Source organism: Nematolebias whitei, chromosome 20, assembly GCF_014905685.2.
Source record: "Nematolebias whitei isolate Nwh7 chromosome 20, NemWhi1, whole genome shotgun sequence".
NCBI lineage: Eukaryota > Metazoa > Chordata > Actinopteri > Cyprinodontiformes > Rivulidae > Nematolebias > Nematolebias whitei.
Genome location: NC_056517.1, coordinates 7,539,969 through 7,562,649, shown reverse-complemented (window position 1 = coordinate 7,562,649; position 22,681 = coordinate 7,539,969). Strand labels below are relative to the sequence as shown.

The following is a 22,681-nucleotide window of genomic DNA, read 5'->3' as shown; positions in this document are numbered from 1 at the left end:
GTCTAACTTTCCTTAATAAATGCACTTTGACGGTCAAATCAGTTGCATTTTCAAAAGCTGATGCACGGAAACATGAATGCGCAGAGGGTGACTCGCTGTGCATTTCTTCTAAATTTACCAAGATAACCACCTAAAACAATTATTTGTTAGCTCGACTTTATAATAAAGGTGTGTCTCAGTTTAACTTTTCCTTAATAAATACACTTCATTGGTCAAATTAGCTGCATTTCACCAGGGCGACACAGTGAAAGTAAGCTGATTTGACAGTTGCTCCAGGCAGACGACGGTGTCAGGCTATGGCAAGCCGATTGTGTCATTAATAGCCATTTTTTGCCTATTGCACGACACAATGGCATGCCATATTACTCGACTGCCATCTAGCAGCCAAAATTCAATTCAGTTCAATTCAAATTCAAAAATACTTTATTAATCCCAGAGGGAAATTATTTGTTTTAGTAACTCGTTATCCTCATTTCATTAAGAGATGTTATAGATACTGATGGTTGTAGACAGGAAGGATCTCTTGTAAAGGTCCATCCCACAGTGGATCCTAAGAAACTGGCTGCAGATGCCGTCTGATCCATCCACCCAGACTCGGCTGGCCTCTCGGTTCCCCTGGGCTGTAGGACCGCCTGAATGCCGGGCAGAACTCCTCCCAGAGCGATGGCCACTCCTCCCAGCAGTCTGCCAAGCTCCTCGCCGCTGTGGACAGCCAACTGTAGGTGCCGAGGGACGATCTTGTCCTTCCGCTGTCATGAGTCATGTTTCCTTCTAGTTCCAGGATCTCAGTGGTCAGGCACTTGAGCACAGCTGGCAGGTAGATGAGAATGCATCCACAGAACATCCTTTTCAACTCACTTGAGATTTGGGGCTGTAGTTGAGATATTATTTGAGCGTTTGAGACATTAATCAGCTGCTGTTGGTTGTAGAAAACTGCCTTGTTGCCATGGTTACGCATCATAACAAATGTCCAAAACTAAAAAAAGTTTCAGTAAAAATCCTTCCAGCTGCACAGCATCTGATACCAGAGGAAACAATGATCCAAAAAAATGAGATTTACATCCAGAAAAAGAGGAATTAAAGTTTCCAAAAGCAAAATCTCAAAAAAATTGTATTTAAATTATTTAAATTTAAATTAATTTAAACTAATATTTAAATTATATTTTAATAATATTTAAATTATTTAAATTTTATCAAAAATGGTAGTGTTCCATTTTTTCAGTCAGAATGAATGAAAATGGTCATATCTCAGGCAAAAATTTGTTTATAAATATGGGAAAAAAAATCCATAAATATGTTGCATCGGTCTATAAGTCGCAGAGCATGCAAATTATGCAAGAAACTCCGACATATAGGGTGAAAAACAGCCAAGTTTGGCCCTCGGGCCTAGAGTTTGACACGTGGATCCCTGAAATGAGGAGTGTGCACCTGAAGTCTGAGTGCAAGCAGCATACTGGGATTTCTGTAGCACAATGATTTGCAATTTTACCTTTTATGAGGGGGATCAGGGTTTGAGCCTCAGTGAAAACATGAATTTTTTTTTTATTAAACTCATAGAATATCATATATTTAGGCTTTTTGTAGACAACAACAGTAACATTTCAATGTCTAAAGCGATCTCTTATCAGTAGGAACACTAGATCATGTTTGATTATTTGAGTAGCTCACAATTTATATTGATACATCACAATAAATCAATGTGTCTGAAGAATATTTTTGTTTTATTTAGTAGATTTATTTATTGAACATGTGTATTACGTTTAGAGCTTAAAAATCTTGTTAAAGGGCTCATTGACAGTTATTTAATGACTAGAAAAAGTAATTTAAACCAAATTAAATTATCTTCACCGTGATTCAAAACCATCTTTAAACTGCACACATTTCATGTACATTGACAGTTTTCAGCATTATTCACCTGCAAAGTGAGCGTATTCGTATTGGTCTCTTTGGTACGGCCCCTCCTCCATTGCCGGCCCTCTTCCTTGTTGACAGTCATGTCAAACTGGTTGAAAACAACAAAGTCCATGCTCAATAATCCAGGTATACAATCCAACATTTTTCAGTCAGGTCATCGGGACAGCTTCTTTTTTTTTGTGCTGAAACGTTTCGCCTTCGATCCGGAAAGCTAAAAGAGACCATCTTATCACAAACAAAACTGGTTTGTTCCACTTTGGAGTAAGCTGTTGGGGGAAGAATCAGTTTTGTTGTGTGTTTCCTTGACTGATGAAGCCTTCCGGATCGAAGGCAAAACGTTTCAGCACAAAAAAAAAAGAAACTGTCCAGATGACCTGACTGAAAAATGTTGGAAGGTGAAATTTCCATCCTTGAACAGGACATGAGGTTTTTTTTTTCTTTTCCCCAGCCGTCTACTATAACTATAGCAACAAATGGATTCAGTTGTATTGTGTTGCAGCTTTGTTAAGGTGCACCAGAGGAAGCCAGAGCAAGGCTCCTGTGGAAGAGTACTGATTCTCACTTTGCGTCGGTGAATCATGAAGCTCAACACCTGTTCCTGTCTCAAAGGAGCTCACAGCTGGCCCTGTCTTTTAACGCATACAATTCACAAAATACAATTCTCGAATGTCCACTAACCGGGGGGAGAGCAATAGTCAGTTCATGAAACATCTGCCCAGTAAACACTGCCACAGTATCAACAACAAGCCTTCTTTGCTTTTTAGCAGATATCACACCTCTGAAATGATTTTCTGAAATGACACACAGAGGCATACTAAAATGTCTGTGGTGAAATGATGGTCTGATTGCTTGCTGACAAGCCATACCTGATTCTTCCATCCACTTTAAGGAGGCAGGCTAGCAGGCAGGGTGAGTGGGTGGATGGATGGTTGGATGGATGGATGGATGGTTGGATGGAATGATGGACGAAGGAAATTTTCTAAATTACATCCTCAAGTTATACTTCCTACAAAGCCCATTACACTTGCATTCAAGACTCACATGTTCTGTTCCTTATGTCGAGTGGTAAGCTGTTAGTTTATTATGTGATTTCTGGTAAAAATGGAAAACCTCTCTAAAGTCAGCAAACTAGTCTCATTGTGCTCTGCAGTTGGCTGTACAAACCACTGGGGGAGACAAACTCAGGTTATCCATCCATCCATTATTTTTACCTGCTTGTTCCATTTTGGGTCACGGGGGTCGCTGGTGCCCATGTCCAGCAGTCACTGTGCAAGGGGCGGGGTACACCCTGGATGGGTCTCCAATCCATCACAGGGACACAGAAAGACAAACGAGACAAACAACCATTCACTCTCTCACTCACACCTAGAGACAATTTAGAGTTACCGGTCAGTCTAACATGCATGTTTTTAGTCTGTGGGAGGAAACCGGAGTATCCAGAGAAAACCCACGCATGCAGTAATGCAAACATGCAAACTCCACCCAGAAAGGCCCCCGGACTGGGATTTTGAACCAGGGACCTGCTCGCTTAGAGGCAGCAGCTCTATCAGTTGTGCCACCGTGCTGCCCAGATTACCATTTCATTGCTTCAAAAACAATCACAGATTGGAGGTCCAAATGGATAGCAGGGATTAGAAGACAATCTCAAAAACTAGTATGTGACTACACATTAAATGGTTAACGTAAGACTTACAGATTAGATCGGAATTAATCATAGCACCTCTGGAGTGCAGAAAGCACAAAAAAACGACTATCCATTGGACATTGTTTCTCAAAGCTTGAGCTTGGGCCTCAGTGTGTTTTGTGATATGTGTTTTCCTGCACTCACCTTTGTAGTCATTTCAGGGTTTTGGTGTTCATTTCAGTTTGTTTTCCTTCTGTTCCAGCTCGTGTGTCTGTCAGTTAATTATTGCTCTCAGGTGTTTTCTGTTCTGTGAATTACCCTAGGCTCCAGCCTTTAAGAAGCCTTTCAGTTCTCTGTAACTTGTGGGATCATTAGGTATTGAACGTTGTTTGAACACTATTCATTTTTCCAGTTGTTACCTGTGTTTGGGCCACTACTCTCCATTATGTTCCTTTGAAAAATCTTTTGAATAAATATGCTTTAAGTTTTAATTTGGATCTGTATCCTGAGTCCTCAGTTTCTACCTGAGACATCATAACATGATAAAATGATAAGATGACCATGTTTCCTCAGGATAGACCTCAAAGGGAAAGGATACAGTAAAAACAGAAGGGGTCCAAGAATCGAGCCCTAGTAAAAATGTTTCAGTGCTGTGTAATTATTTACAACCAGACTGACAGATCTCAAAAGTTCCATTCTCATTCTAAAATTCATTTAATTGAATAAAAACAATTTTTTCCAAGATTTTAGAAAGAAAGAGACATTTTTTGAGATTGGTCTGAAATTTGAAAAAGCTGAAAGGTCAAGTTCAGGTTTTTTAATTACTGCTGCGTGTTTAAAAACATCAGGGACTACACTTGTAGTCCATTCATCCATACATTTTCTTCTGCTTATCCAGGGTTGGGTCGTGGGGTAGCAGCTTAAGTAGGGAGGCCCAGATTTCCCGCTCCCCAGCCACTTGGGCCAGGAAATCCTGAGGCGTTCCCAGGCCAGCCAAGAAACAGTCCCTACAGCATGTCCTGGGTCTTCCTCTGGGTCTCCTCCCGATGGGACGTGTCTGGAACACCTCACCAGGGAGGCGTCCAGGAGGCATCCTAACCAGATGCCCAAACCACCTCAACTGGCTCCTCTCTATGTAGAGAAGCAGCGGCTCTACTCTGAGTCCCTCCCGGATGACCGAGCTTCACAAACTGATTGAAGGCCGCTGAGCAAAGGACAAAGACAGAGGGGTCAGCCGTGGCGTGAGAAATCGGTGACCTAGTCAACTCAACCTTTTGAACAAAATATCTGATAAATTCACTACAATTGTCTACAGCGGCCTCCATGTTGGCAGACTGAGGCACATTTAAAGCTGAGTTTATGTTGTTAAAAAGAACACAGGGATTATGACTTTTTGAGGCAATAATTTGGAAGAAACATTTGTTTTTCTTTAATTTAACGGTGGTCTGATAGTCTTTCCAACATGTTTTCAACATAATAAAAGCCTTACAGTAGCTTAAATACAAACTGGCAATGTACCTATTATGTGAAAATGTTAAGTGCCCTATATCACCTAGATTGATTTGATGCTCGTGAAACTGTTATGTATAGTCTCCAACAGTCCCAGTTCATTGCATTGCTACTTACACTACAACATAGCTTTGCTGATCACACTTGGCTGTACACAGCATTCTTTAATTCCCATCATGTCAGACAGAAAAACATTCTTGACACCGTCACTGTATGAGCTCTGTAGGGTTCAGTTTGGTTATTAGTACCCTTTCAACTTGCAAGTCCAGCTTGAGGGAAGAACTTACTTGGCTCTCACTTGTAGCTCCTCATTGCTAACCTAATCTGAAGGTCATGACTTTCTAGAAAAAAATTGAATGCATATGTGTGCTTCAGTTCCTGTTTAGTATCTATCTGCTGCGATACAAGGGAACATGCTTCATCACCTACAGTAATTATCAACCCCAGTCCCAACATCTACCTTCCCTAACATTGCTATTAAAGGCTCACTTCTTACAAAGAGTGCTTTACTCATACAGTTGCCTCTGGTCTTTGATGCTAATGAGTTTTCACATCCTTTTGTGAACATCAGGATGTGTTTTTCCCCTTGACACTGCATGTCTCTTTCCAGGCTGCTGAACATGTAAAGATCAAGAGCTTTGACTGTATAAGCTATTTAAACATTTCAATGTGACGATATTGGGTTATCACAAAGGTTAAGGTCTCATAGGTACAGCTTGTATCAATGGAAGAAACAAGTTAAAACAGCAGGTTAATCAATAAGACCTTTCTGCAGGGTTCTTGTGTAACAAGTGTGTGTTTATCCTTTTTCCAGTGAAGGGGGAATACGCGTCAGATGGAGACGATGACTTGAGTACAGATGCCCTGGTAGAAGAAATGCTCCAAAAAGGAGACACGGCCGTCATCTATCCTGAGGCTCCAGATGATTATCTTCAGCATCAAGACACCCCCGACACCAGTGTCCACAATGAGAATGGTACAGGACGTTGCAGTGTAGACAGTGTTCTCAGATCACACTTAAGTGTTTTCTCTCGAGGCTTCACAGTCACTGAGCTCTCACACTATTACACCTACCCAGTAATTACTCAGCCCCGGGTGGTGTGCGCTACCTGCTCCCTGTTTCACCTTAGATGTTAACTTCCCCATTAGCGCCACTCTCTGAGATTATTACACTTGCCATTATTCGTTAAGTGCAGCACACAAGGGCCTTTACAACTCCTGAGATTTTGGCTTTCACCTGCTTCCACTGAGGGGGGAGGAAAGGAAGCAGAGGGTGGGTGTCAAAACAGAGAAACAGCAACACCTCCATAAATGTGTTGCATCTTTGAGAGCTCAGGCTCACAGCTACCTGGCTGATAATGTGTATACATTTCCCACCCAAGGCCCTCACCTGGCCCCCAGGCAACTTAATACATCACCTGTTAATAAGGTAATACTTTACCTGTGTGGGAGCCAGACAACTGTGACTCCCTTAACTTACTCAGATGTAGGTAGCTTGTATTTACCAAATTTATGTTTTCTTGTATAGGTGGATTTTTATTTATTTATTGCTTCACTCTTCAAACACAACAGGCATTGAATTATGAATTTTAAGTCTCTGGAAACTATTTGTCTTTGTGTCACCAAGAAGGGCTAAAACAAAAATAAAATGTACCCCGGAGACATTTTATGCTAGAGTTTTATACAAAGACCATCTCATGTTAAGAAATCATGGAGTAGTAGCTGCTTTGGTTTAAAATTGAAAATTTGATATGGACTGATGGGCAGCATGGTGGCGCAACTGGTAGAGCTGCTGCCTCTCAGCGAACAGGTCCCTGGTTCAAACCCCGGTCCAGGTGCCTTCTGGGTGGAGTTTGCATGTTCTCTCCGTGCATGCGTGGGTTTTCTCCGGGTACTCCGGTTTCCTCCCACAGACCAAAAACATGCATGTTAGGCTGATTGGTAACTCTAAATTGTCCCTAGGTGTGAATGAGAGAGTGAGTGGTTGTTTGCCTCGTTTGTCTCTATGTGGCCCTGTGATGGACTTGCGACCTGTCCAGGGTGTACCCCGCCCCTCGCACAGTGATTGCTGGACATGGGCACCAGCGACCCCCGTGACCCAAAATGGAATAAACGGGTAAAGATAATGGATGGATGGATGGATATGGACTGATGTCACTCTCAGATTTTCAGTTACTACCACAATTCATTTCAGTTCCAAGTTACAACAGAAGTCGTTTCAGGGAACCGTGCAGAAACATTCACATACATAAAAAAAGTCAATTAGTAAAGTTATGTATCTAAGGAAGCAGCAGATGTGTTGAATCTTCACTTCATCGCAGTCTCCCATCCTGAGCAAGCACAAAGAGGACAGTGGAAAGAAAAAACTCCTTTTTAACAGGAAGAAACCTCCAGCAGAACCGGGCTCAGGACAAGCGGCCGTCTGCTTTGACCGGCTGGTTTGAGAGGACAGGAAGGAGAGACAAACACAGAATGGCAGATCCAGATGTACTTTCTATTGGAGGAAAGAAAAACTAAAACATGTTCAGGATAGAAATAATTACAAATACAAACATGTTGAGTAGAGCAAGTAAAGATGGCAGCAGACCACAGCAACACCACACCAACTCACCAGCTCAATGTCTGTGAAACTGCCTGAAAGACATCTAACAGGGTTAAGTCAAGTCTTCTGAAGAAGTATTTGGGATAAAAGACGAAACATTTCAATAAAGAAGAATCCTTCCAGAGAACCTGACTCAACCTTGTTAGATTTATCTACCTGGATTATTGAGCAGCATCAGGACTACCTGAAATATAGTATTGTTCGTGATGGCTCAAATTAGTTATCCAACATAATTGTGGCCATCTTAAACTGGATGGAGAGGTGAGTAAGCATTTCTAGACTAACATCCAATGCGCACTTTTTGAAAGTTTCATTAAAATTTATCCATTGGTTCATGAGATATTTTGCTAACAGACAAAGTAGGTTGACTCTAATAGTTACAGTTAAACATTTAAGTATAGATCTCACACAATGAGATAGAGAACTTAGAGAACTTTATTAATTGGCTTTTTCTATGTATGTGAATGTTTCTGTACAGTGCCCTGAGACAATTTTGTTATTTGGTGCTACAGTATATAATTAAACTGAATTGAAATTGAATGATAAGTATTTGGAGTATGTGTTGTGAATGACTTTAATCTGCAACCATATCCAAATTAAAGTCATTTTTGTGTTTTCTATGATCATTTGGCTGTGGCAACCATCTTGAACTGGGCTGGCTACAAAATGTAATCAGTTGTAGATGCACACCCAATGAACAAATTCTAAACAATTCTTTAAATTCCACCCAGTGGTTCATGAAATATTTTGAATATCAAAGGAACACAGTTGTCTTCAAACGGTTAATGACAAAATTTTAAACAAAGATCTTGCACAATCTTTTATCACATAGAATATATTTTGGAAATTAGTTGCAGCTGTGACCAGATCAAATTTTAGTTGAAAATGTATATAATTGAATAAGTTATGGCCATTTTTTGTGTTTTTTAATGACGGTGAAATGTATATCCAGTTCACCTGGAAGTTGTTTACCTGTGGAACAGGATCTCTGTAATTGTTGATGCACAACGTCAAAGAAGCCCCCGGACCTGGGATTTAACCCCATTTCTTTCTCTTCCCTTTTCCAGGAACCCCTGATTCATTTTCCCAGCTGCTCACCTGCCCTTACTGTTCACGGGGCTACAAGCGTTATAGCTCCCTGAAGGAGCACATCAAGTACAGACACGAGAAGACAGAAGAGAGCTTCAGCTGCTCAGAGTGCAGCTACAGCTTTACATACCGCACACAACTGGAGCGACATATGCTCATTCACAAGAGTGGACGAGATCAGGTAAAAAAAACATCTGACCTGCCTGTCACCACTGGGCACTGCTGCTTTAGTTTACAGTACATGTACTGTATATTCCAGCCTATAAGTCGCACTGGAGTATAAGTTGCATCTGTCCAAAAATGTCAAACAATTTGGCAAAATGTATAAGTCTCTTGGCCGTATAAGTTGCACCTATTATACATCACTGCTGACGCATTGCGTTTGTTACACGCTGACAACCCGGAAATGTGGGCCGGTGTTGTGCCAAAAATCGATTGGCTGCCAAATGGTGGCCGTGGGAGCCAAGAATTTAACAAGATTAACACTTAAAAACAATTATTTGTTTGCTCGAAATTATAGCAGTGTGCCTCATTCTAACTTTTCCTTAATAAATGCACTTTGATGGTCAAATCAGTTGCATTTCAAAAGCTGATTTGCAGAAGCGGGACCGTGCAGAGGGACGCTGTGCATCTCTTTGAAATTTAAGAAGATAACCACCTAAAAACAAACATGTGTTTACTCGCATTATAGTAAAGGTGTGTCTCAGTTGAACTTTTCCTTAATAAATGCACTTCAATGGTCTAATCAGCTGCATTTCGCCGGGGCAGCGCAACAAAATGAAGCTAATTTGATGGTTGCTCCAGGCGAGCTGGATGAAGGTGTCAGGCTATGGCAAGCCGATTGTGTCATTAATAACCACTTTTACCTTAAATAAAACTAATTTAATTTAATTTAATTTTAGCTTAAAAATTACTAATGGCCTTCTTCTTGCTGCTGACTCTGCTCTTCTGTCTATCCTCATTCTACTTGATCTAAGTTCTGCCTTCGACACAATCTGTCATTCTATCCTGCTCAACAGACTAACCTCCATTGGCATCTCAGGTACTCCGTTAGACTGGTTCAAATCATATCTCTCTGAACGCACTCAATTCATTCAGCTTAAACCTATCGTTCCCAGTCTTCCCCCGTCTCCACGGGTGTCCCCCAAGGCTCTGTCCTCGGTCCCCTCCTCTTCATCATTTACCTCCTTCCTCTAGGTCACATCTTCCGTAAATTTGGTGTCCATTTTCACTGTTATGCTGATGACACACAGCTCTACTTGTCAACAAAACCAAACTCCACTCACCCACCCTCCATCCTCACCGACTGTCTCAATGAGCTAAATCACTGGTTTTCTAACAATTTCCTACAACCAAACAGTGACAAAACAGAAATCATTCTTGTCGGTACCAAAAACTCTATTTCAAAATCAGAACATCTCATCCCCCTTAACAACTCTCTGCTGTCCCCCTCACCTCAGGTCAAGAGTCTTGGTGTCGTCCTCAACACCACTCTCTCCTTCACTTCACACATCAACAATGTTACTTGGTCTAACTATTTCCATCTCCAAAATATTAACCTTCTCTGCCCTTCTCTCACACCCCGCTCCACAGCTATCCTTGTGCACAGTCTTGTGACTTCTCGGATTGACTACTGCAACTCCCTTCTTTATGGCCTCCCCAACAAATCTCTCCAGAAGCTGCAATTGGTCCAGAACTCAACTGCCCGTGTCATCACTCAAACCTCCTCCTATAACCACATCACTCCTGTCCTGCAGCAGCTCCACTGGCTCCCGGTTAAATCACGCATCGTCTTCAAAATTCTTCTTCTCACTTTCAAAGCTATCCACAACCTTGCCCCTCCGTACCTATCTGACCTCCTACACATCTCCATCCCCTCTCGCTCTCTCAGATCCTCCTCTTCACTACACCTCCATGTACCCTCTGCCCGCCTCTCCACCATGGGGAGCAGGGCCTTCACCTGCTCTGCCCCTCATCTCTGGAATTCTCTACCCCCTGACTTATGAAACACCGCTTCTCTTTCTCTGTTCAAGACTGCTCTGAAAACACATCTCTTTAGACTCGCTTATCCTTAACTTTGCTGTATGTATTTTATATTCTTTATGTATTTTATATTCTGTATGTATTTTATATTCAGTATGTATTTTATATTCTTTATGTAATTTATTCCTATTGATCTTTGCACTGTGCTTGTTGTTTGTTTTAACACAATCTTTCTGATATGTTTCTTAATGTAAAGTGTCCTTGGGTGTCCTGAAAGGCGCTTTTTAAATAAAATGATGATTATTATTATTACCTATTACATGACATAACAGCATAACATACTTCTCGACTGCCATCTAGTGGCTGAAAATGGTATTGTTCAATATTTTCAGTCAAAATGAATAAAAACGGTCATATATTAGTCAAAAATTGGTTTATAAATATGGGCAAAAATGAATAAATAAGTTGCTTTGGCGTATAAGTCCCAGGGTATGCAAATTATGCAAAAAGGTGTGACTTATAGGCTGGAAAATACGGTACTTATTTTAAATGTGTTGGGTAAAGTACAGTGTAAATTTATTTAGCTAAACCCCGTTCTTTTACATTTTGTTTGAGTAAGCAAGTCTTGTAAGTTTGCTGCCACTATTTGAATTGTTCAGTTAGCTGTGGCTTGTAATGTCCTGAACCCAGAAGCTAATTAGTTGTAGATGTAATGATTGCTTTCTGAATGTGTCTTCAAACTTTTTCTATTAGTTTGTGAGATGCTTTGGTAACAGACAGAGACACAAACTCACACACTGGTCAAAACATTATTACCTACATTTCAACTATTGGCGGTGGGAAATAAAAACTGAGGACTTGCTCAAAACTTTTGAACAATTTTGTATGTGATGCTCAAACAGTTTCCAAACAGTCCAATTGTTTTTTTAGCAGCATGCACTTGTTACGATGTAACTCTACACAAAATCCTATTGCTGTCTCTTTAACAGTTTTCAAACATGAGGATAAACATAAACTATTCCCCTTGATTGATTGATGGCATCATGAGACAAAATAGTGAAAGTTCAAAGGTTGTATTTTTCATTGTATCTGACTTAACAGCCCTTTGACCTCTCATCTGACAGAGGCACATCACACAGTCAGCAGCCAACCGCAAGTTCAAGTGCACCGAATGTGGCAAAGCATTTAAGTACAAGCACCATCTAAAAGAGCACCTGCGCATTCACAGCGGTGAGGAAACAACCTTTGACAACATGTAGAAGAAAATTGTGTGTGTATTTAGATATACTATATTTTAGTTCGTGGTGTGCTCATTTTTATGTGCATAATTGTGTTTCTTTTGGCATTATGGAACAGCAATTAGAGAAGGGCCTTTCCCAATGGTGCTATTACATCAACATTTCAGCAGCATTGAAATGTATTAGAGTTTTTTCCTATCATGCTGCTTAGAATCTAGGTTGCCCGTTTAGCTTTATTCACTAATGGAAATTGTTTTTTTCCCACCCCTCTCTTTCTCTTTGTTACACATCCTGTGGTTTTATTCAGGAGAGAAACCTTACGAGTGCTCCAATTGCAAAAAGCGCTTCTCCCACTCAGGCTCGTACAGTTCCCACATCAGCAGTAAGAAGTGCATCAGTCTAATTTCAGTTAACAGCAGACAACGCTTGGGGAACTCCAGAAACCAGTCCCAAGGTCCATCGCCAGTGCTGCCCACATCACCCTTAGTCCACTGCAGTCAGAGTAGAGAGAAACTGGAGCAGAGCAAGCTCTTGCAGGAACAGTTGCCCATCATCCAGATCAAGACAGAACCTGTGGATTACGAGTACAAGCCAACAGTGATGACACCTGCTGTGACGGCTATGAGCGGTGGGGTGTTCAATGGGGGGGCAGCAGCTCCTCTGCAGGGTACAGTACAGGCAGTAGTCCTGCCCACAGTGGGGCTGGTATCACCCATCAGCATCAACCTGGCAGACCTGCAAAATGCTCTGAAAGTTGCAGTGGATGGTAATGTCATTCGCCAGGTGCTGGAAAACAAAGGTCAGGTGAACTCAGGGTTAACCACTGGAACTCTCCACCACCCACAGCAGCAGCTCATCTCAGCCATCAGTCTGCCAATCGTGGGTCAGGATGGAAATGCCAAAATCATTATAAACTACAGTTTGGATGCTAACCAGGGCCAATTTTCAGCCCATAATCTGAAGAAAGAGCAAGTGTCACCGACTCAAACTGCTGCTGACATGTTCAAGTTCCAGAAACACCCCGAGGATCTAACTGTCAGAAGCAGCAGTGTTCATGAGACTAAAGAAAAAGAGGAAAAGACCACTAAAACATGTCTCCTGTGTGATAACTGTCCTAGAGGGTTGGAAGCACTACATGCCCTCAAGCACTCAAACACTGGTGTCCGGTTAAATGGAGCAGGCTTGGATAAGTCTGAGTCTGCTGTTGCTGCCCTGCTGTCAGATGGAGGACTCTGTAACCACCCTAAGAATGTCTTGCCCCTACTCAAGGCCTATTTTGCCTTAAATGCAGAACCCGCCAAGGATGAACTGGCCAAAATCTCTGAATCAGTGAGTCTGCCAATTCATGTGATAAAAAAGTGGTTTGACAAAATGCAGGAAGGTCAAATATCCCTGGGTGCTCCAACACCTCCTTCAGAAGAGGAGGATACCTGTGAAGCTCACACTGTGGTATCTCTTGTCCCAGAAAAGGACACATCTACTATAAACCCATCTTTGAGCCAGGACAGTCCTACAGAGGCCACACCAGCAGAGGTCAATGGTAGTCACAACTCTCCTGCCTCCCCTACTCCATTAAATGTTAAAGCTGAGGGTCCCATTCAAGCTAATACACCCCAGAGCACTGAGGGACCCCTGGACTTGTCACTGCCAAAGCTGGCTAGAGATGAAGCAGAAAAAGTGGTCCCTAAAGCTTGCATTTACCCCCCTGCTTCATTTCACTCTAATAATGAGGAAGAACCCCTGAACTTAACTTGCACAAAGAAAGACACATCACCACTGTCAGCCATGGGGAGCAGCCCCGTCACACTGTATGCCAGCCAGCCAAGTGCCAAACCTCTCAACATTGTTACCACAATGCAATGTCTAAGAGCCTTATCCACCAACAATAAACAGACTATCCTGATCCCTCAGCTGGCTTACACTTATACCACTACAGCTAACAGCCCTGCAGGAACTGAAATGGACAAAACCATCCACCTCAACGGAATCAAGGTGAGCAGCTACTTATGTCCCTCACAGGTTTCCTTACTTTGTTTGGACTACAGTCACAATATCATGTCACAATGAAAGCTCTTTAGCTTGGGTCAGTTCTAATACTGGCACGTCATTAGAAAGGCATCTCGCTGGTATAGCAGGAACGACGCAACTGTTGCAGACTAGTTGGCAACTCAAAATTGCAAAAGAAGAGAGGAAATTTTCTGTTGCAATCTCAGTAAATTCTGAGTGTATGCTAGTGGTGGAGAAAGTGCTCAAACACTGTACTTAAGTAAAAGTACAAATAAACAGACAAAATGTACTCTAGTAAAAGTAAAAATACTACTTTAACGTTTTTACTTAACATAAAAGTAAGTAGGTACATGCATTTAAAAATACTTAAAGCATTAAAAGTAAAAGTAATGGCTGAATGTATTACCTAATGCAATGATCTAGTACCGTATGTATATTTTCTGTAATACATTAATAGTGTTGAGTCATTTTAATGAACAATGCTGCAGATAATACATGTTTTATTGTGTTTACTCTGTGACACAGTTCACACTTGGACTTGTGATTCTGTGTCAGAGTTTCAGGGATGACATTCAGAGTTAAATGTCATTAAGCAAAATAAGAAAGAGGAACGATTATACCTTTGAAAGTTTTTATTTAACACAAAACAAAACCAATGTGTCATTTTAACTGCAGTAAACACATTTAAGTAAAAGTTGTCTGTCAGATAAAAGGAGCATTAGACCAAACACAGGAATAGGCTCTGATCATTTCAACTCCATTTTATCATCAACTCTAGTTAAAATACTGTCTAGTCAACCTTGTAATGGGTCAATAGTGAACAATATTTTAACTTCCTGACAACATTTTCAAACCTTGGACCTGAGTGCCGAGACATTTGGAGACATTTCTTGTCTCTAACATCCCATGAACTGACACATTTTAATATTGCAGCAAGAATTTCTTGTTCAAGTTCAGAAAAAGTTGGTTTTCAAAGATTTTTGAGTCCAGTCTGGTTCTTCTGTGAGAGAGAATCCGTCCTGCTGTACTGAACAGCCTTTCAATAATCTTTCAATAGTCTTTCAATAAGGACATGGGTGCCATGTAGCTTCTGGCTGACTCTCCGCGGTGGAATCCATTTTTGGTGTGTTAGCGGTGCTGTTGGTGCACCCAGCGACATATATACTAGAATATACATTAATGGTCCAGCTCTTCTTGAAGGTGGGTCTAACATTACCTGTCCACTTTGCAGTGATTCATTGGACCAGCTGTGTAACATTCTTTTGATGTCCTGCTGCACTTCTCTACAATTTACATTTAAATAATGTAACATTTTTAATAAACCATCCATGCTGTATGGACTGTTTATTTAAAATGTTACCGTGTTTAAATTTAAATTGTTTATTTAAGGAGGGAGATTGGGAGTAACAGGTGATGAGTGTGATTGCAGCCTGACACATGGCTTGACAAAGTTTACTGAACTTGAACTTGTACTACTGTATCCCCACTTCAGGGTTTTTCACTTATCGCAGGAGGGTGTGGTCCCAAACACCCACAATAAACTAGGGACTACTGTACTTTGTGTAAAATGTAATGGAGTAAAAGTCAAAAATACCTAAATTTAACTCTACTTAAGTAAAGTAAAGATAAATGAAAATGTACTTAAGTACAGTAACAAAGTACTTGTACTTTGTTACATCCCACCACTGGTGTATGCAACCCTTCCACCAGTGAGTTGTGCAGCTACATTTTGCATACTCAACTTTTTTAAACCACAGCCTATTTTTATTTTGAAACGTTGCAAAAGTATTCTTGGTCATGCACAATATTTTGTTGCCACCTCTGCCGACATCATACCCACCTCAGCTTCATTCATACCAACTTTGGCAGCTGCCTCTACATTTATTATTTAATCTACTGGAGTACACTTAAGAAATAAAGATAGGCAGGGTTCATAGGCGTCGTAACCATTATATGTGAAGGGGACAAGTCCCCCCCACATTAAAAAAACATTAATTTGGACCCCCCCCCCCCCACTTTTACTATAAAACATCAGTTCAGGCGGCGCAGTTTCTCTTTCTTCGTGAACAAATCCATTCCACTTGATTAATAGGAGAATACTCAAACCACTAAAACTCCACTCCAGGTTTTCCTGGTTACTTCCAACTCTAAACACAGCAGCCTGTTGCCACGGTCACAATATACGGTGGTCGCAGAATATGGTGTAACACCTGTGTTTCTGTGCATCTCCTCCTGCCTCGGCAGAAAATGCGCACAGGTGGAGGAGATGGAGACACCTCTGTGTTGCTCGTTCACCAGTTTAGCGAGCTTTGTGCTGGCAGTTGTTGACCGGGGGGTTGATCATAAACATATATGCATGTTAGGAGGATGCTTGAGAAAGTGGAGCGCTACGTCAGTAGCATCTTATCTTAGCAGTAACTGTGACGCTGTAAGACGCTGCAGGTGTAAGAGACGTGGTGTGTTCAGGTGTATTAAAGTTGAAATGTCTTTAAAACCCCACACCTTATTGTCCTCAACCTTCGTGAGAAACATCATTTAGATGAGGAGTGTTGAACACAAGTAAAAAGTCTAGAGATTATGTTTTTTATTTCTCTATAAAGACAAATAGTGCCAACCTGACGCTCTGTATTAAAGTGTATTAAAGTTGAAATGTCTTTAAAACCCACAGCTGAATTTATACAAACTTGGTGAGAAACACGTTTTTAAATGTGTGGAATTAAAGGAAATCTAGGAGAAATGCTGCTTTTTTGTTCACTAGTGAACACTTTTTTTAAACGCGCACACCTAGACATAAGAAGGCCGCACTGATTATTTTAGCCGCAGCTTCGTGCACTCCGCCCATCTTCGGACGACTTTACGTACATATTCGCGTTGTATCTCGGTGCAATGCCAATAAAGTTTATTCTGATTCTGATTCTACACACATCATTGTGTCCCCCCCACATTACGGATGCTTCTGACGCCCTTGGCAGGGTTAGACCATTTTTTAAAATGATTATGTTTCATCAACATGGTTTGTAAACGTGGACATTTTGAGCTGTAGCCTTGTTTTTTTAACAGGAAGCAGCCGTGCAGGAGTCAAAGTACAGCATTAGCACTGCAGGACGTCCAGAAACTGAACTGAGACGGGTTCAAGGTGAACACAACCACTTTGAGGAAGAAAATTAAGATCCTTCATAACTGATTTGAGGTTTAAAGACCACTGTGAACGCTGTTGGCCTACTGGATGTCAACTGTCCAATGAAATACAAACTTTAGAGGGAATTAGTGAATTTTAGTAAAGTTTTCACTTTTACTGCAGCCATAAAAACACAGTTTGATGGCGGTTCTGAACTTTGTTTTAAAAAACAAGACAAACTATTTTTTTTAACATGTCTGACGGTTTGTGATTCAGACTCGTTGCACTCGTCAGGTGTGTACAAGAGGACGTCCCACATTCAGTCTTCAAATTTCATTAAGTACTTTAGAGTTAGTTTTCAATTTATTCAATTTCAGTTTATTTCAGTAGTTGCATTGCAAAATAAACAAACTGCTTGTTTACTAATGACTACTGATTGTAATCAGGCTTAAAGGATAAATCACTGAATGTCATCAGCAAAACAAAGGACATTTTATTACAAGCTCTTAATGAAAGATTATATGAAGTTTTATTCTCGTTATATTTTTAAGTCAGCTTCAATGAAGAGGTTTAACTCTGAACATTTTTTGTGAACGCATTAATTGAAATAAACTTTAGTGAAAGATTCAGTGTTTTAAATTGTTACAATGAAACACAAAAGGAATGAAAATATTTGTTTATATATATTTTAAAGCAATTGTTCTAACTATTTCATCTAGGTACGGTCAGATCATTACTTCTTCCTCTCAGCACAAACTGCTTGATACACAGAAACTATCAATAATCTAACTGTTATATATAGGGGTGAATGATAGGGGATTTTTGGCCGATATCCAATATGTTACAACTTAATTGGCTTGTAACCGATATCGATACCGATGTTTTATATACTTTCCTTTGTCAGAACATAGTCCTCTTATTTAGGCTTATTTGCTACAAAAATTGTGCAACAGCTGTAAGAGCTGGTGATATATTCAGTAACAGCCATATGATATGCAGAGCACTTTAACTTATATTAAATGAAAAGTGTTAAATGTTATTTATTAGCATTAGTCACCTGCGATGCTGTCTCACTTGTGGAGGTTTGTTCCAGGTTCCTATAGCTGCAGTGTGGGATCCTTTGCACTCCTGTGCATGAAGGACACACTTTTTAAGTTCAAAGTTTTAGTCTATCCATTGTTCCGTAAGACTAATCATGCTAACGGGGCTAACACGACGTCCAAATGTCTGTGGTAAAACTCACCCAAGTGCTATCGGCTATTAGCTTCTCAATGATGTCAGAAATGACGGCTTGTAACTCGGGTAAGGTTATGTCAGAAAAATATCTCTGACTGGGGACGATGTAGCGAAGCTCAACATAGCTCCAAAAATCTTAGTAAGCCAACATCCTCACCATCGAAAAAAAACTTCCACTCCGCAGACATTTTGAATTTTCCTCTCCACTGTGAGATCAGGTAGGCGCACGTGACGTCATCGCGTTGCACTGCCGCTGCAGGGACTGGCCGATGTCCAATATTGAACTTTAACGCTAATACCGTTCGATCTTCTTCTTCTTTCGTCTTTTCCCTCTTCAGGGGTCGCCACAGTGAGTCATCTTCCTCCATCTCACTCTGTCCTCACTCCAACTACCTCCATGTCCTCTCTAACTGCATCCATATATCTCCTCTTTGTCTTTTTCCTGGCAGTTGCATTTCTAACATCCTTCTACCAGTATACCCACTGTCCCTCCTCTGGACATGTCCAAACCATCTCAGTCTGGCCTCCCTAACTTTATATCCCAGTTGTTCAACCTGTGCTGTACCTCTGATGATCTCATTCCTAATCTTATCCAGCCTCGTCACTCCTAACGAGAACCTTAGCATCTTCATTTCTGCCACTTCCAGTCTTCTCCAGTTCTTTTTGTCCATGTCTCTGTCTTCAGACCATACAACATAGCTGGTCTCACCACTGTCTTGTAAACTTTTCCTTTGACCTTTGCTGACACCCTTTTGTCACAAATCACTCCTGAAACTTTTCTCCATCCTGCCTGGACTCTCTTCTTCACCTCTTTACCACATTCCCCATTTTCCTGGACAGTGGACCCCAAGTCCTTGAAGTCCTGCACCTTTGTGACCTCTGTTCCTTGTAGCCTCACTGTTCCACCTCTTCCCTCTCATTCACACACATGTACTCTGTCTTACTACGGCTGACTTTCATTCCTCTTCTTTCTACGGCTGACTTTCATTCCTCTTCTTTCAAGTGCATACCTCCACCTCTCCAAGTTCTCTATATCGGCCGATACCATGCCGATAATATCGTGCGTCCATAGTTATATATGAACTGAAGTCAGCTGTTTTTAAAAATTGTCTTTCTTAATAGCTTTTCCTCGAGGTTCTTTATTGTCATTGGCATCACATGAGGTACAAGAGGTGGAATGAAATTGTGTACTTAAGGTCCCAGTTACACCCCAAAACACAAAAATATAAAGTATAAAAAAGAAACAGTATACAAAAATCTAAGATATACAGGTACACTAAACAATAATGTAATATAATAAGGTGTATTAAACAGCAGCCTGAGCCTGAGTCTGTTGTGAGCAAATAATAAAGCCCACAATGACTGATATGGATCTGTGTGCACGTGCGTGCGTGTGTGCAATTTACCTAAGCTGTCACCCACAGAGCACGAGGCTGCATGTCGTGGCACAGACTCATTGATCTGTTTAAACACAGCCCCTCTATCTGCCACATTGATTTGCTCTTGTTGCATTATACTTCTGTGTTAACTGGACTGGCATGTAATTGACTTAAAAACATTTATTGTATATCTACACATTAACGATGCCAATGTTTCACGGAAGCAGAGGATTATGTTTAGTAGGACAGCTGTAGATGTGCCTGATGTACAGAGTAGACTTCCTGTAGAGGAAGTGTTTGGTGTGGTTGTTACAGAGAGGTGAGCAGGGGCTGATTCAGTACAACTTCTTGGAACTCATTGATCCATTACTAATAGCTATTCTGAATCATTAACGGTTTTATTTGTGAGACCAAAAAAAAAAAAAAAGATTAAGAAATAGCACATGTAACTGGTGCCTCACTGGTTTTTCAGGAGGAGAGACAGGACACGGGCTTCGTGGACGAGCAGAATGACTCTGACTCTGGCCCCGCCAGGAAGAAGATGAAGAAGACAGACAGCGGCATGTACGCCTGCGACTTGTGTGACAAGATCTTCCAGAAGAGCAGCTCACTTCTGAGACACAAATATGAACACACAGGTAAAACAGCTCTCCATTCGTAGTCCGTGGTAGCACACGAACACAAACAAGAGCACATGGGGATTATTAAGAAAGAAACAAACATCAGAGCAGGAACGTTTCTCAGCTTCACTGAGTGCTGTACTCGGAAAGATGAGTCAGAGAGCAGGCGAAGGGGATTTTGCGCTCCAGTGTAAAGAAGGGCGGACACGTCCATTCCAGCAGGTATTACTCAACATGCACAGAAGAGGTCTGAGAATTTATTTCCATCAACTCCCCACCTCTGCACTGCCAGCTTCTCATGTAAAGTGCAGAATGTTGCAACAGGCCATCTCTGCTTGTTATTTAGACCGCTCTGAGGATATGAGCTGTGGCCAAGCGCAGGTCAACACTCTCAAAGGCGTTTTCTTTTACTTTATAACGTTGATACCTGGCTTGAAAGCACAGCTTTTAGCTCCAAATGACCTCATCTTAGGTGAAACCGGCTGCTTGTGTTGAAATGTTCTCCTCGGTTCCACTGATGATAGATAGCGTTACTTGTTTTCAGGCTTTGGAAACATTTTATGCAACAAAGTGGGGGATTTGCTGTAATTGCAAACAATTGTTTTCCACATGTTAGAAACAAAAGCTTTTTTTCCTGAAGTACATTTAGCACATTTTGTCTCGTTGCAGGAAAACGACCTCATGAATGTGGCATCTGCAGCAAGGCTTTCAAACACAAACACCACCTGATTGAACACATGCGGCTCCACTCGGGGGAGAAACCGTACCAGTGTGACAAGTGTGGGAAACGCTTCTCCCACTCGGGATCCTACTCCCAGCACATGAACCATCGCTACTCCTACTGCAAAAAGGAGACGCAGAGTCAAGCGGGAGGCGGGGAGAGCCCTGAGGAGGACGGCGAGGCCCCAGTCGAGGCGCAGAGGCACCACACAACCCCCTCCTTGCTGGACTCAGACGAGCGAGGGAGCAGCACTAGAGAGGATGAGGAAAGCGAAGAAGAAGAGGAGGAGGAGGAAGAGGAGGGTGTGGTGGACATGGACGATATCCAAGTGGTGCAGATCGGAGATGAAGGAGGAGACGAAGAGGCAGAGGAGCAGGAGGTGATGGAAAGAGAATTGGAGGACAGAGAAGGACAGGAAGAGTCTAACACGAGACAGGAAGAGGAGGAAGCCATTATGAAGGAAGAGGAGGCGATGAACGTGGAAGGAGATACGACGGAGAGAACAGGAAACGTCAAAGAGAAGAGCGAAGATGAAACAGGAAACAGGAGCGCTCCTGTTAAAGATGGCAAGAAGACACCAGAGGAGAAAGGAGACGTCTGAGCTCCCCACACGAGACACAATCAGCCTCCTCTTCTCCCTGCATGCAGGACGAGCTGTTCGCTCAGACTCTTCACTACTGTGTAAAAATCCAGGTGTGCCTGAAAAAAAAAAAATACATGTGGCTTTTCTACAGGAGAAATATTCCTACTACTAAAAAAGTCCGTTTGTAAAGCAAAAGATAAAGATTGCAATGAATTTTAACTAAAGACGTGCGTTATGCAGACGGTGGGAGCTGGAGCCGACACGTTTTAGATAATGTTTGATTACTAAAACACCTTGGGTCTTTTCTTTGTATCAGTGTTACTAATTTTATTACTCATATTTTAACCTTTAAGAACTGTACAGTTGGGAAATATTTCTATAGCTTTTTATTGCCAATGAACAAAAGAAGTCAATATTTTGTTAAGTTGGAAATAGATGAAGATAAATGTGTGCACTACAAGAGGCTTGGTTTACCTACAGGTCCAGCAGAGTATGTTTTACCCTTCAGTATTATTATTGTGCTAGTTGTACCATGCCATCACACTCGCACGTGTTAGCATTATAGTTGTTGTTGTTTTAATAGGACTAGGAGCCTTATGAAGAAAAACATGATTTTTTAACCAGTCAGTGTTAAATAGGAATCATTCAAACAATGCAACTAATTAAGTTTTCTTGGTGAGAGACTTGACAGAAAAGATCAAAATCAAGTTCAGTGTCTGATAAACTTTAGCTCGAAGACATAGTCATCCTCAAACTTTATTTTGTCACATTACGACTACAAACACAGGTTTTATAGGATGGTTCAACACAACATCGTGCATAATTGTGAAGTAAGGAAGTTTTCATCGCTGTCAAAATCTTTTTACTAATACAAACCTGAAAGTGTGACGTATATTCAGCTTTTTTTACTCCGATACTACTTGCTAAAGTTCAGTACTAGTTTCACAAGTCATCTAATAAGTAAAATGTGTCATTCTAAAAGCAGCTGTTTCTGGGTGTGGAGGCCTCAGAGGTTTGTTACAGAACACTGGTGGTCAAACATCAAGAAGATCACCGAA

General features: G+C 41.3%; 1 protein-coding gene across 1 annotated transcript; it reads left to right on the top strand.

The window, feature by feature from the left end:
• The first annotated feature begins 5,863 nt into the window (after positions 1-5,863).
• Positions 5,864-22,024, top strand: zeb1b (zinc finger E-box binding homeobox 1b). Its single transcript, XM_037694273.1, has 6 exons — positions 5,864-6,023; positions 8,717-8,919; positions 11,846-11,951; positions 12,267-13,951; positions 20,172-20,337; positions 20,989-22,024. Exons 1-6 carry the CDS (start codon positions 5,924-5,926, stop codon positions 21,639-21,641), a joined length of 2,913 nt encoding a protein of 970 aa, XP_037550201.1. The 5' UTR covers positions 5,864-5,923; the 3' UTR covers positions 21,642-22,024.
• Positions 22,025-22,681: the final 657 nt, after the last annotated feature.